Source organism: Cryptococcus neoformans (genome assembly GCF_000091045.1).
Source record: "Cryptococcus neoformans var. neoformans JEC21 chromosome 9 sequence".
NCBI classification, from domain to species: Eukaryota; Fungi; Basidiomycota; class Tremellomycetes; order Tremellales; family Cryptococcaceae; genus Cryptococcus; species Cryptococcus deneoformans.
Genome location: NC_006694.1, coordinates 452,887 through 466,412, shown reverse-complemented (window position 1 = coordinate 466,412; position 13,526 = coordinate 452,887). Strand labels below are relative to the sequence as shown.

The window sequence follows — 13,526 nt, the reverse complement described above, 5'->3', positions numbered from 1 at the left end:
CACAGAAAGTCATAGCATCGAGGTGTCAGTCGTTAAAGTCAGAGAGAACCGGTGGGAGGAATGTGATGATGTCATAATATTTATCTCCACTTGCGATCTTCGAAAACTGGTGTGTCACTGGAAGTATCTTTTGAAAGTATCTTTTTGGTTAGTCACAATAATCCACAAAATGAGCACCATTAGAATGGAAGGTGAGACAGGCTTTGAAATCGCTAGCTGATATGACTGACGCATGAGCAGGGATCTTCCCATCTATCATATTTTCCATTCTTGCCTTCACTTTGGGCTACCAGGCCCATTCTCTCCTCTCTCGCTCTACCTCAGCCGTTGCCGCCCCCAAGTCTCCCAAGGGCACTAGATCCCCGAGAAAATTCCAACAGCAAGATGACTACGAGTCAGCCTCTGACACCGAGTCTGATGCTTCTGACAATGCCGCTGCACTCGCAACCGATCTTTCCAACATCAAGTATAGCAGCTTTGAAGAGATGAAGTTGGTGTTGGTCGTGAATGATGAGTTGAAGATGACTAAGGGAAAGATTGCTGCGCAGGCTGGTCATGCTACTTTGGCGTGTGCGATGACCCTCAAGGAGGCCAACCCCAAGGTAAGGGAAGCTATAGCTACGGTTTAACAACTGCTGACTATTGTTACAGCTCTTCAAAGCATGGCAAATGCAAGGGTGAGCCTATAGCCTGCCATCGCAAGCTTTATGTGGCTGATCCGACTTTCCAGACAACCGAAAATTGCGCTTCGCGGGGCCAATACTGAAGAGATTGAGACCCTCGCCGCCCAGGCTCGAAGCGTCAATCTCTGTGCTCGGACTATTAGAGATGCGTTCGTCGCCTTTTCTTGATTCACGGGCCTATAGGACGCTGATGATTTGCTTAGCGGACGAACACAAGTTGCTCCCGGATCGAAAACCATCGTCGGCATTGGACCGTATGTCAGAATCTTTCCTGCACGTAATCCGAGTCTGATCGTCATTTCAGCGGTCCCGCCAAGCTCATCAACACCATTACCGGCAAGCTCAAGCTTCTTTGAGCAGCTTTTTATGCAACCAGCAATGTTTTCCAAATTTCACGATATATCTTGAGCTCATCTGAAATCTTGAGTGACATGTAACTAACTGCTTTCGTCATGGAGCGGTTCTGTATATTACAGATCGCCTTTAGGTCTACAAAATAAATTTCCAAAAACCCTGCCCAGCATGTTCGATTATCTCATATATACCGACTCCACCAAGTTGGATCATTAATCCTTATTCATCGCGTTATTTCTTCAGAAATCAACATGTGAGATTGGGATCTTCAAAAGTCTGGGCGTGTGAGCACTCACTTTCAAGAGCATCTGCAATTCCTGTCATTGCACCATGATCAAGCAATTCAAAAATGAGCGTAAATGGAGAGCATCGATTCAAAGTCAGGTATCTGGTTCGGCGTAGTGACAGGTCCTCGAAGAGTTTTAGCTCTCCCCACTTCACTTGGTCGTCGTCTCTGGTTGGGGTATACTGGGCCTACATTCAACTTATCTTTTGAAATCTGCTTGGTGTAAGCCGTATTTGGGTGATGCTGTCTGGGCTTTTCGGACTGGTAACCGCAGGCAGACTGACTTGCAGAAGTTTCACGAGCCGTGTCTTTTCGCTTTTCGGACCGTTTCTTGATGTGGTGCTTTGGCTCTTGGAGATGCTGCTGCAAATCGGAAACTGACGAGTCTGGCGACCGATTAAAAATCCGGGTGGATATCTCGACAAGCACATCATTATTATTGCTCTTTTCGCCTTGGATTGCGGTAGGAAGGGAAGAGACCCGTTTGAGTTCAAAGAGTGATGTTTGCGAAGATTCATTCGTCAGAGAGGGTGTTGACAATCCCGAGGGGTTCCCGTCCGGACAAAAGAGCGAGATAGCCGGTAGACTCTGATCTTTCTCTTGATCCAACGAAACACACGAATATTGCTTTGAAAAGCTGGGCATTATCGTATTTTTTGGCACGGTGGCTTCGTCTTTGTTGCCACGGATTTTGTCCTGAGAACGTCGTTGGACTCTATTGGTAAGCGCCTCGTCGCACAATTGCAATCTGGCTAGTTGTCGCTGAAGAGTACCGTATGAATTGGGCCTGGTATTAGCGGCTGCTCTCAAGGAAGGGACATTGAGCATATGGCCAGTGTCCATCTTGATTGCCTTTCGGAGATTCTTGATGTACACACTGGAAGGGCGTCGATGGAGGTTATTGCTCTGCTTAATAACAGGAAGGTGATTGGAAGACATCGTAGGAGGAGGCCATGACGCAGTCTTTCGAGGCTTTTTGGGGAAGGATACTTGACTGGCCGTGGACTTGTTGGCCCACCGAAGGGTGTTCTGGAAAGTCTGACTGGTTTTGTTCAACGACGGTCTCGGCATTCGCCGAGACTTTGGTTGAGGTGAAGGAAGGGGTGGGTGCAACTCTGTAGGTGGAGTGGGAAAAGCAGTTGGACTAGCTGGTTTACCTTTCATAATTTGTGAAGCGAAGCTATCAGTTGGGGTTATCATCGATCAACCAAGCCAACCTATATGAGTCAGAAGAGTGCTCACCGTTTCACCTTCTTCTTCAAGTTGACACTGCCAAAGAACGACTTTTTCTTTTGCAGTGTTTGAACATTTCCACTTTCGCCACTGAATTGCTGGTGGTCGGAACTTTGTTTCTTCTCGTCGTCGACCCCCAGTGCGGAGGACCGTTCTGCTTCTTCCCTGCCCTCTGACTTACTTGTGACAGGAACTTGCTTCTCCTTCATCGTTGAATGAATCGTTGTTGAGTGGGGAAAGAGAAAAAAAGAGAGATATATTCCATCTCCCTCTCCCAGATATACCACCTTTACCCACCGTCTCTACTCGTCAAGAGTTGGTGAAATATTGCATCCTTTGGTGAGAGTTGGTTGGACTTTTGTGCCAAAATCAGTCGCCAAGCCTTGAGACACGGGTTAGAAACTCCTCCTGATTTTACAATTATTATTATGCTTAAATATGCCTCGGTTGAATATTCAGTGGGCTATGTCGTCATTTTATTACCCAGTTGACAGCGCTCGCTCTTCGTTCTTCGCTCAGCTGGCTCTATATAAATCGTAAAAGGGTACTGCCATTTGCCCAAGCCTGTGCAATTCCACGTATAAATAAAAGGCAGACGACGCAACATGTCTTCCATATTATCAGCCATCTGGCCTTTCCTGTCTTCCTATAGGCCTAATGCTGCTCGGGATCGTCAGTACGCCCTTCCTTTTTCTCGTCTTCCGGGATAGCCCTGACTTTTGACCTGCACTATTCATATTCAGAGCTGAACGAGAGAAGCAACCCCTAAGATTTGGTGCTTTTGAGGCTACTTACAAGCCCCCAGGCTTTGGGATTCGTGGTCCAAGGAATGACAAAGAAGCACAGCGGTAAGTTTCCGTTTCTATTTGAACATCTTTTCATTGTTGTTTAATTGGTGGGACAACCTGCTGCGCTTTTTCAAGTGCTGTGAACCTACTATCACCTATCACCTTTACTGGTATGGAGATGTAACCAAAGCAAAGCTCTAGAATTGTCTTGATATTTCTCACTAATTCTTACTACTATCACATATTTTGACGGTGAGCAACACTGACAAAGCACGAACTGCAGGTTGTATAATCACATCAGGACGGTGGCCTTTTGGCTAGATGCTGCCCCACTTTTGGCTGATCTTGGACTGCCTTTCCGAGTAAGTGCACTCGTATATAAACTTTCGGGCCTAATTAACTCAAGAAAAGGCCGGTCTCGACGATATTATATCCTTGGTCCCAATTTACGGTGATATCCTTTCTGGGATCCTCCAGCTTTATCAAGTGTGGTTGTGCTTCATCTTTGGTGTCCCTCGAACACTTCTTGGGTACATGGTAGGTTGATCATTGAATATCAATACATATTGTCTGGAGAAATGTCAGGCTAAATGAAATTCTAGCTTTTCAACGTATTAATCGACTGTGTCGTTGGTATTGTACCTCTGATCGGTGACTTTCTCGATAACCTGTTCAAGTCCAATCTCCGCAACTTGGCCCTTCTCGAGGACTGGCTCCTCACCTCTCCCACAGCTACGCGTTCATATCATATTCTTCTCATGCCGAATACGACCGACTTCATGCCGAAACCGAAGACTTCCAAGTTTTCGTCTAGCTGGTTTGGCGGAGGACATGGGAAATCTGACGGGGACGAGGAGAGGGAAAGGGAAAGGACGACTGGAAAGGTCAGACAAACGAGGAGGATGGGAAGAGATGAAGGAGAAGTTCCACATGCGCAAACAGATGTGCCGCCTCCCACGCTGTAAATTGTTAGTAATCCTCTCTCGTTTATTGTATATAGATAGATCCAAATATAAACATCCATGCTTGTTTTGAATCCTGTGGCATATAGCTCCATTCACGTGACAGTCGTCTTCTTCGGACAGATATCAGGCTATGGATGAGTGCAATTTGACTTTCGTCCGTTTTTCGCGAGGTAATAGCGATGTTTCATTTCTGGCTGAGATGGGGGTAGGCTGTCATAATCGACACAAAGCGGACCTTCATCTCCCGTTGTTACGTAGGTGTCACGGTAAATGTTTTTGGTTACAACCAACCATGCAAGATTGTCCTTTTCGTCTTGTCCAAAATCATCAAACTATGGACCTCGCTGGTATGCCAGAACTGGCCTATAGCTCTGTGTTTCCTGACATGAATCTTTTTCGGTGGACTAATGAAAGTACGTTGGTCATCTTGTTCTCCTAGGCTGAATAGATTTCCGCTCGTTGCGCTTGTTGCGATTCCCTTTTCTTTTCTATGGCCGTATGATAAATGCATATTATAGATATGATGTACAACTTGAATTGGGTGATTATTAATACTTGTGTCGGGTAGAATAATCTGCAAGCATGTCAGGTAAAAGTCGCAAGGAATTAAAAATGTAGCCCACCTTTTGGAGAAACGACGAGACCTCGACCTTTGGACGCCCCCCGGTAGACAGTCTCGATAATATCAATGAGCTAAATCCATGTGAGCTTTTCTGGAAAAAAAATATGATTTGATCTGATGGCCTGCCTACTTCTTGTTTGTCCGTTATAGCCCAGTTGCTGTAAAGAATATCGCCATCAGTAAATGATTTGAATGAAGCATACCCGCACTCACATCTTATTGTTGTTACCCGTTCCCAAGTCGATCATGATATGTTTATTTCTATAATAATGTTATCATTTATAATGATAGATCTATTGCTCTGTGATAGACCTACCGGTAGAAGAACATGAGTGTACAATTATCGTACAATTCGTACATCTTGTTGAAATCAGGAACTTCCGTGATGTCGACTACAGATCATTAGGTCTTCGCGAAGGTACAAGATTAAAGAGAGATACTGACCCAAATAGAGAACGGCAAAATTTTGGACCTTTTCAGAGACTCCATAGAGTGTCTCGTCCATAGCCATACATTCTTCATCATGGTCATGGCCGAAACGGATACAGACGACACGATCTTCTTCGACGAGGATGGCTTGGTCGACATGCCAGCCAGAGTGAAGACTATGCGCGTTAGCCAGTGGGTCGATTACGGGGCTGGTGAGACTTACTGGGTCATAAAATAAGACATGGCGGGCTAGCTTGAGGGTACTTGTCGGTAATAGGTTCAATAATAGGTAAATAAACAATAATCGTTTGTTATTGCTGATGATTTTCGCGTGTAAGGGCTGAAGCCCCCTGGAACTCGGCATTGGTTCGGGGATAGGCGGGGTGACGATGGGAATGATGACGCAGAATGATTTTGCTGGCTGCTGGTGGAGTGGTTGCTTTTGTAATAAAAGCCTCAGACCCGCATCCCCGTTTGAGAACCATATCGTCTTCTGCTTTTATTGCCTCAACCGCAAAGTCCACAGTATCCCATACACCGGCACATCCCCTAAAATATTTCACATACACTTTCACAGATCCCATTTCCAAAATGATCACTGCTATCACTCGAACCGCTCTTCCGCGAGCTACTCTCCGCACTTCTCTTGCGACCATGTCCACCATTAGAGCCAAGCACACCCTCCCTCCTCTCCCTTACGCCTATGATGTTTGTAAAATCTCTACCATGCAATGAAGATCCAGCTAATACACTCGGACGTAGGCATTGGAGCCTTCCATCTCAGCTGAGATTATGAATCTCCACCACACCAAGCACCACCAGACTTACGTCAACGGTCTCAACGCCGCTGAGGAGTCTCTCCAGAAGGCCTCTGCTGCTGGCGACTTCAAGGCTGCTATTGCCCTTCAGCCTGCCCTCAAGTTCAACGGTGGTGGTCACATGTGAGTTGTGCGAAATTTCATTGGCCGAGATGGATGCTAATTGTATTTTGAATGTTAGTAACCACTCTGTAAGTATCAATAACAAATTCACAGAGGCAGACATATGGGCGCCCTCTAACATGATTTGCAGCTCTTCTGGAAGAACCTTGCTCCCACCGGCTCTGCTCAAGTCAAGGTTCCCACCTCTGGTGTCTTCTACGACCAGGTCCAGGCTGACTTTGGCGGCTTCGAGAACCTCAAGAAGGAGATGAATGCCAAGACTGCTGCCATCCAAGGCTCTGGCTGGGGCTGGCTTGGCTATAACAAGGCCACCAAGAAGCTCGAGATTGTCACTACTCCCAACCAGGACCCACTCTTGTGTGAGTATAACATTCAAAATGATTTTTTGGTTGAGTCACTGAAGATTACTTGCAGCTCACGTTCCCATCATCGGCATTGACATCTGGGAGCACGCGTAAGTAACGCTGTTGACCAAAACGTCAAATTTTTTCACTAACGAAACCACAGTTTCTATCTCCAGTACAAGAACGTCAAGCCCGACTATCTCAATGCCATCTGGAATGTTATCAACTACGAGGAGGCCGAAAGTCGTCTCAAGGCTGCTCAGTAAGCTTTATGAACAATGTGTAACAGAGAAGAAGCAGAAGTAGCAAGATCAAGTCATAGTAATTTGAATGCATAATATCAGCGTTAAAACAGGCTCATGAGGTTTGCATTTTGCCAAATAACAGCCATTGTCTATCCTCGGGTGTGGCGCAGCTCCACTTAGATGAATCGATATTCTTTGGTGTACGTTCTATCGCTTTTTCCTTCTTGCTCTTCTTACCTTTATTGCTAGCCGGGTCCGTCTCCACCAAAGACTCTTTGATGAGCCCCTGCTCCCAATTTTGAAGTTCTCTGTATCCGCACTTTTTCCACTTGTCTCCCTTCACAGGGCGAACCCAAATAAGCTTGTCCCAAAGGCGCTTATATATTCTTCGCACCAATCTACTGCACAATTTCCGAGGTAAACTCCAGGTGTGCGGATTTGAACGAGTATGTTTTGGCCTTGGTGGTGGGTATGGCGGTAGGGGTAGAGAACGAGTTTTTCGAGGGTTGGTTGGGAAGATGCGCGACAGGTTTGATGGCAATGGGGATAGGTCCAGCGCTGCAGCGGAAGTCAAGGGACTTGTAGGTTCTTCTGAAAGGCCAGCAAAGATCCTAAGGTTATCCACCATCGTCCTTCCCTTTTTATCAACATCATTATCCTTTAATTCTGACGAGGTGGGAAGATAAAGTGGAGGCTGGACACCCTTCCAATCCCTCTGCACTAGCCGCTGGGCTTGCTTGCGTAACCTGCACGTAGGCATTCGCTTACGTGCCCGAGGTTGTGAATCGTCCGGTGGGGGTGGTGGAGGCCTTAGGGGCATGAGGGGAGGGGGGAGCGAGGTTTGTGACAAGATGGAACCATAAGGAGCAGATATTTCCTATTGAAAGTGGGGGATGAATCGACTGAGATGATCGTATGTCAAAGAAACCAACCTGAAGACGTTGCCATCGTAGGCTGCCACGTTGTCCGTAGCTCTCTTCTAACAGTCTAGCGAGAGCATGAGGGTGACAAGCAACAGCCGCGCGTAGTTTGTTGAGCTCCTGCAGCACGTAACCAGGTGTTAGCCCTGGCAAATGCAGCACAATCCATCGTACCTTGTGCGCCTTCTTCAATGCTTTCTCTCGTCTCCACTCTCTTATCTCAACCACTTTGTGGCTCTCATCATTATCAGAAGGATTTGATCCAGAGGGTGAAGGGCCCGGTGTCTCTAGTAGCTTGCGGAATCTTGGAACGCTCGTGGTCCATACTTGCGGATCAGGGAGGAAACGGAGATGCTGAAGAAAGAGACGGTAGAGTTTCGCTCTTGGTAAAGAGGGTGGAGGCAGCTGCGGAGGAAGAAGCATTCCGTTGGGTCTCCTAGGTCCCTAGTTTTGAGGTTTATTCAAGCCAGGGTTTGGTGCTGTACTGAGTAATAGGTTGGCAATAGTTTTGTATAGCATCTCAAGCTGTGTGGAGGAACGCTTCCATGTTCCTGAAAGCTCGAAAACATCTTCCAGGTGTCGGACATTATTCACATCTCCGCATTCATGCCCGACCCGGCGAATGCCGTTATTAAATCCGACGGCCGTTAATTACCATGTAAATGACGTCAAGTGATGCTCGCCTCCATTCTCCTCTCTCCAACTCTCCACCCGTTTCCCAACAGAGAAACCACAGTCAGTCACCTAACGACAGAGAAAAAGACATCATCTGGAACAAGCTTGTCATGGGTCGACTGACGATGATGTTTGCGAATTGTGACATAACGAATCCGTACTCTCAGAGCAACTCTAACCTAGTAGATGTGTATATATAATAACATAAGGAGAGTAGATGATGCACTCTTTTACGTCTCCACAACATATACAAATTTTATACCTGTAGTTTCGCCACAACAGCAGCAACAACAAACTCACCACATCCACTATGTCTGACCAATACTCTGCCGCATCCGCCTCTAGCCTTTCCCTCACACAAAAGCTTACAGACCTGAGGTCTCTCCTTTCTACCCAAAAGACTGTCATGCTTGTTACCCATGCCCCTAATGGCCGTTTGCATGGACGTGTAATGGCTATAGCTGAGATCACCAAGGACTGGAAGTTCTTCTTCATTTATGACCGAGAGAGCTACAAGGAACAGGAAGTTGACAACGAGTAAGTTTAATCAAGTTCAATTCAGTTTGATCAAGAATCACGCATCGATTAATGCTTGATTGTAGCTTCCATGTTAACATCAGTGTCGACGCTATGGCTTATAACAAGGGTTGGGCTTCTATCGCCGGTAAGGCCAAGTAAGTCCTTCGCCTAGCTACTTAGACTGGCCTGTTACTGACTGTCCCTTCAGGAGAAATGACTCCCCAGAGGTCATTCAAAGGCTGTACAACCCTACTGTCAAGGCGTGGTTTGCCGACAAGGGCGATGGAGTCCACGATGGTTCTGCCAACGACCCTCGTGTGGCTGTGCTTGAGGTCTCCATTGAAGAAGTCAGGCACTACCACCAGGAGAAGACTGTTATTGGCACGGTCATTGACGTAGTCGCCTCTGCAGTCAAAGGCGAGACCGCCACACCAGGAGACATCAGGCAAATTTCTGGCGAAGAGATTAGCAGCGCTTGGGCCAGGGGAGAGCTGAAGGAGCCTTAAATGTTGTATAGTATCAGAAGTCAAGAAGTTAACATCGATGCATGAATCGCATATAGCCATATTCAACAATAGGATGCTGAATTGATTCAATGTCATGATTACAACATAAATATTTCACAACAATTAAGGTCTACGATGATGAGGATGCCTTCACGCTTCATTAGCCCACGAGCCTTCAAACGTAGTCGACAACCACGCACCTCCATCTCAACCCCAGCTCCTGGAAGATCCCTTCTTCTGTCCTTGATGCTACGCGGTCACCTGGCGGTGATACACTCTTTAGCACATCAACTAGTAAACAGCAGGTCCTAAACTCTTACCTTCCAATACTTTAGTTCCATCTCTAGCTCTGACCACATTACGATATAGACCTCGCTGATTTAGGTTATACCCCAATCTCCTTGCATATAATCGCAGCGAACGATTGAACTGAGAACTGGTCAGTTTGACTCGTGATTGTACTCGCAGGTCTCACAAGTTCATTACCTAGATAACGAGCGAATGATTAGTTCTGCCGTCTCTTGTGACCAAGTTCTTACCAGTGAAATAAATCAAAGAGGCTCCCCAAGACTCATATGGCACACATAGTATATCTGTAATAAATTTTAACCACCAGCCAACATACTGACAGACAAACAACTTACCGATACGTCTATACATGGCGCTCTGCCCTACCCTTCCTACCCCCATCCACTTCGCCTCCAATGCATTCCAATCATGAGGCGCACTCAGCTGTTTGTACAACAAGATATAAGGGTCTTTCTTCACTGATTGAAGCACAAATATTGAACGCACCTCGTGAGTGATTACTCCCTTGGCCTTCAACTTGTCCACTAATTTCTTGATTGCTCCCTTGTGAGACTTACCATCAGCGTCGTCCCTTGTGATAAGGATATCGACATCGCCGCTTGTTTCTGATCCTCGCCTATAACTGCCCATAATCTCCACCCACAACTTCTCGTCCACAGTCTTGGCTTCCAATTTTATGAGCTCATAGATTTGCTTACACTCTTCACGAGGTATTCGGGATCTGAGATCTTCATATAGGGCGAGACCTATCTGTTGGCCGGTTGAAAGGGGAAAACGACCGGTGCGAAGATCAGTTATGGTGCGAGCGCCCATCCGATAGAGTTCATTAGCGTATTGTCGACCTGTAAGGAGTTAATAAGTATATCACACCAAAAGCGGCACAGCTTACCGACGCCGTATATATCTTTGAATAAGGCCACACATCGAGCATGCTCATTATCTTCATAGAAGGTGCGACCAGGTACTCCAGATATGAACTCATTGATCTGACCCACAACCTCTGTCAGTCCTGAGCAGCCTATGAATATATGACAACCAACACACCCTTTCAGCTAGAGCTTCGCCAATGCCGTTGATTTCACGTGCTTGCGCGCCGCTCGTGATAGGAAACGTGGTGCCTAAAGTGAATAAGCGACAATAAAGGATTTCAAGTGAGTATGTTTCTCACGTCTCATAGCAGCAGCAGCTTGGGAGCATCGAGTGTTAGTTGATTGTCCGACAAGGAACTCGGTTGGCTCACCATTGCGGTACTGTCTAATTGAATGCGGATTCTTCCCCACCTGACCCTCGTACAAGTCATGTAATTGGTCGAATTTCTCGGCTAACCATTCGTTGGGCCCCTTCTCGCTCTTTCTACTCTTCTCTTGTCCGCCCTTACTGAATCTTGCAGTTGAGTTGGCTTCGTTCTCCATAGCACGATCATCGCTTGGTGGATCAGCGGTCTGATCATCGTCCAGTAACTATCTATGGCTTTAGAAATTACTAGTAACAGTGATGGGAAAATTCTATACCGACCTCATCTTCAGGCAGGCTTCCATCCTTTACCCCTTCAATCATCTCGTCTAAAGCATCTCTCTGATCTTCCTCGCCCTTTTTCCATCCTGAGCCTTTGGAAGCAGTATGCTCAGTTTCGACGGCATGATGAGGAACAGAATCTCTGAGTATTGAAGGTCCTGCTGTAGGTAGAACAGCAGCACTGCGTAGAGGATTATTGCTGTAAAATCGAGCAACACTGGCTTGAAGTCGAATTTTCTTCGGCAGTGACTCTTCAGACTCGGTTTCCGATTCCACTGCGCGCCTTGTAAGACGAATATATTAGTTTCAAGTAATTAAGACGAGAGACGAGAAAGAATAACCTACCGGGTTAGTCTTTGATTGGCCATACCAGCCAATCTGGGGTTACGTTGATCGAGGCTACCAGTAGACATCACCCTAGAGAATAATGAATCTACGCGGAAGCTGCGGAAATTTTCAACTGGTAGTAAGACACCCTAGAAGGAAATTAAACTTGTTTCAATACTATAGAGTACACTGTAAGTGAGAGAGCGACACTGACATTGAGTTTACTTTCAGATATCCATTCCCATATTACGCATTCCGTCCCTACCGGCAGTTCGTCCAGGGATTGAAGACGAAGAAGTTTGGCAAGTTTGGCTTTCGTTCTGTTATCGCTGTCGTAAATGACATGTGTAGTTGCTTTATCAGGGTAGAGGACGACGGTACCGCCGAGCTCTATAATCTGATACAGACATCAGATCTGACCGGAAGCGGTTGAGTTCAGACTTACGTGGTCCCACGCCTCTTGTTGGATAGACATCGGTTTGTCCCCTGGAGGAAGACAAATGCGCAGCCCTCGGAGAACACCTCCCCCGAGACCGAGGCCGGAAAGCGACTTACTCTTTGCCATGGGCTGTTTTTTTTTTCCCTTCTCTTTTCCTCCTTTCTTTCCGCCTACAGGACCATTGTCTTTCTTCGCCACAAAGACCTGAAAATGTTTGCTGACGTTTTGAAATCTCTTGTTTGTTTCACCCTTCAAGGGCAGTAATTTTAATGGACCTGGTGTGGCTGGATCATCGCGAGGACTTCGTCCAAATGCACCTATTACAGGACGCGAAGTATCCGGCGTGTCAACAGGTGAAGGTATGTATTCAGGTGTGTCGATAGTATGAGCACGTCGTCGTGGGGATGCCGTCTTTGGAGTATGCTTGCAATTGTTGATTGCTACCGGCCTTGTTGAGGGGCCTGCAGGCGTATATTCATCAAAATTCGGCGTTGGAACGTTAGGAAAGGTCACATTCGCGGCATGAGGAGTCGATACTTCCCCAAATTGAGATTGGCGAAATGAAGGCAGAGGAGTTGTTGATGAAGTGGTTACCGGAACAGAAGTTATAATAGGAGCCAATGGAGCGGAATTATTACGGAAATCATTATGATTAGGCAGCTCAAAGTCCATTCGGGCTTCATTCTTTGATTTTGGAGGTCCTTCACTGGATGACAGGTGACCGATGCCACCTTCTTCAGCACAGATGACGGGACATTTGGAGGATTGATCTTGCTCAGACTGACAGATCTCATCTGACACGCTTTCTATAGATTCTTGGCGTATTCGTCTATGGGCTCGAGGAGTAGACATCTTCCCCATCAGTGACGGATGGAACGAGGGGGGCGGCTGAGACTCGGTGAAAGGGAAAGCGCGCGCGGCCGGTGCAACATTGATTGATGCGTCTGTAGAAGGTACCGGAATTGAGCACGTATCGTATTCAATAAAATGGTTGTCGTCCATTAAAGCATCGGTGGCGTGGTCAACTCTAGTGGGCACCTCGGACTTGGATATTGGTTGTATTTTCCAACCAATCTCATTTCTTACTGCCTCATCATACTCTCTCCTCTCCTCGTCAGTCTCCTCCAATAATCCAGAGTCATCCAGATCATCAAATATTTTCCAAAATTTGGCCGAGAACGTCTTGCGTTTGATGGCGGGAGGCATGGTACGCAGACAATGAAGTCGATCCGAACATGACAAGTCTATCTTGAAGAGGCCGGGGGCGCAAGCATGTCGATAACGAGATGGACGATGTAAGAGTGGGAGTGAATATGGTTGGAGTCAAAATAGTACCTTTGGTATCCTTGGCTGTGTGAGGGTCAAAGGCGAAGGAAGGAAAAGCTAGCAAAGAAGCAGAGAGCAGTCACCTGTGCAGTCCAGTCAA

General features: G+C 46.7%; 8 protein-coding genes across 8 annotated transcripts; 4 read left to right on the top strand and 4 right to left on the bottom strand.

Moving 5' to 3' along the window:
• The first annotated feature begins 142 nt into the window (after positions 1-142).
• CNI01630 (aminoacyl-tRNA hydrolase, putative) lies at positions 143-1,110 on the top strand. Its single transcript, XM_572812.2, has 6 exons — positions 143-191; positions 241-602; positions 652-677; positions 731-832; positions 887-937; positions 988-1,110. The coding sequence occupies exons 1-6, from the start codon at positions 170-172 to the stop codon at positions 1,037-1,039; spliced, it is 615 nt and encodes a 204-aa protein (XP_572812.1). The 5' UTR covers positions 143-169; the 3' UTR covers positions 1,040-1,110.
• CNI01620 (hypothetical protein) lies at positions 1,101-2,896 on the bottom strand. Its single transcript, XM_024657806.1, has 3 exons — positions 2,566-2,896; positions 1,334-2,503; positions 1,101-1,274 (listed from the first exon to the last, which is right to left on the bottom strand). Exons 1-2 carry the CDS (start codon positions 2,763-2,765, stop codon positions 1,381-1,383), a joined length of 1,323 nt encoding a protein of 440 aa, XP_024513470.1. The 5' UTR covers positions 2,766-2,896; the 3' UTR covers positions 1,101-1,274; positions 1,334-1,380.
• A 167-nt stretch (positions 2,897-3,063) lies between these two features.
• Positions 3,064-4,776, top strand: CNI01610 (conserved hypothetical protein). Its single transcript, XM_024657805.1, has 5 exons — positions 3,064-3,232; positions 3,300-3,404; positions 3,628-3,706; positions 3,756-3,881; positions 3,947-4,776. The coding sequence occupies exons 1-5, from the start codon at positions 3,162-3,164 to the stop codon at positions 4,307-4,309; spliced, it is 744 nt and encodes a 247-aa protein (XP_024513564.1). The 5' UTR covers positions 3,064-3,161; the 3' UTR covers positions 4,310-4,776.
• CNI01600 (pre-mRNA splicing factor, putative) lies at positions 3,980-5,701 on the bottom strand. The gene is made up of 7 exons (XM_572796.2): positions 5,584-5,701; positions 5,376-5,536; positions 5,248-5,323; positions 5,145-5,192; positions 5,062-5,089; positions 4,933-5,002; positions 3,980-4,883 (listed from the first exon to the last, which is right to left on the bottom strand). Exons 1-7 carry the CDS (start codon positions 5,601-5,603, stop codon positions 4,858-4,860), a joined length of 429 nt encoding a protein of 142 aa, XP_572796.1. The 5' UTR covers positions 5,604-5,701; the 3' UTR covers positions 3,980-4,857.
• Positions 5,702-5,881: 180 nt separating this feature from the next.
• CNI01590 (manganese superoxide dismutase, putative) lies at positions 5,882-6,999 on the top strand. The gene is made up of 6 exons (XM_572672.1): positions 5,882-6,068; positions 6,123-6,301; positions 6,360-6,369; positions 6,432-6,660; positions 6,716-6,755; positions 6,809-6,999. Exons 1-6 carry the CDS (start codon positions 5,952-5,954, stop codon positions 6,909-6,911), a joined length of 678 nt encoding a protein of 225 aa, XP_572672.1. The 5' UTR covers positions 5,882-5,951; the 3' UTR covers positions 6,912-6,999.
• CNI01585 (hypothetical protein) lies at positions 6,971-8,327 on the bottom strand. The gene is made up of 3 exons (XM_024658734.1): positions 7,985-8,327; positions 7,823-7,930; positions 6,971-7,767 (listed from the first exon to the last, which is right to left on the bottom strand). The coding sequence occupies exons 1-3, from the start codon at positions 8,231-8,233 to the stop codon at positions 7,003-7,005; spliced, it is 1,122 nt and encodes a 373-aa protein (XP_024514405.1). The 5' UTR covers positions 8,234-8,327; the 3' UTR covers positions 6,971-7,002.
• Positions 8,328-8,520: 193 nt separating this feature from the next.
• Positions 8,521-9,569, top strand: CNI01580 (conserved hypothetical protein). Its single transcript, XM_572673.2, has 3 exons — positions 8,521-9,022; positions 9,088-9,159; positions 9,213-9,569. Exons 1-3 carry the CDS (start codon positions 8,796-8,798, stop codon positions 9,508-9,510), a joined length of 597 nt encoding a protein of 198 aa, XP_572673.1. The 5' UTR covers positions 8,521-8,795; the 3' UTR covers positions 9,511-9,569.
• On the bottom strand, positions 9,542-13,491 carry CNI01570 (conserved hypothetical protein). The gene is made up of 15 exons (XM_024657804.1): positions 12,107-13,491; positions 11,876-12,058; positions 11,680-11,810; positions 11,335-11,617; positions 11,060-11,279; positions 10,988-11,005; positions 10,864-10,937; positions 10,709-10,805; positions 10,306-10,661; positions 10,155-10,242; positions 10,050-10,103; positions 9,986-9,996; positions 9,831-9,939; positions 9,711-9,771; positions 9,542-9,658 (listed from the first exon to the last, which is right to left on the bottom strand). Exons 1-15 carry the CDS (start codon positions 13,304-13,306, stop codon positions 9,634-9,636), a joined length of 2,910 nt encoding a protein of 969 aa, XP_024513471.1. The 5' UTR covers positions 13,307-13,491; the 3' UTR covers positions 9,542-9,633.
• Between the last annotated feature and the right edge of the window lie 35 nt (positions 13,492-13,526).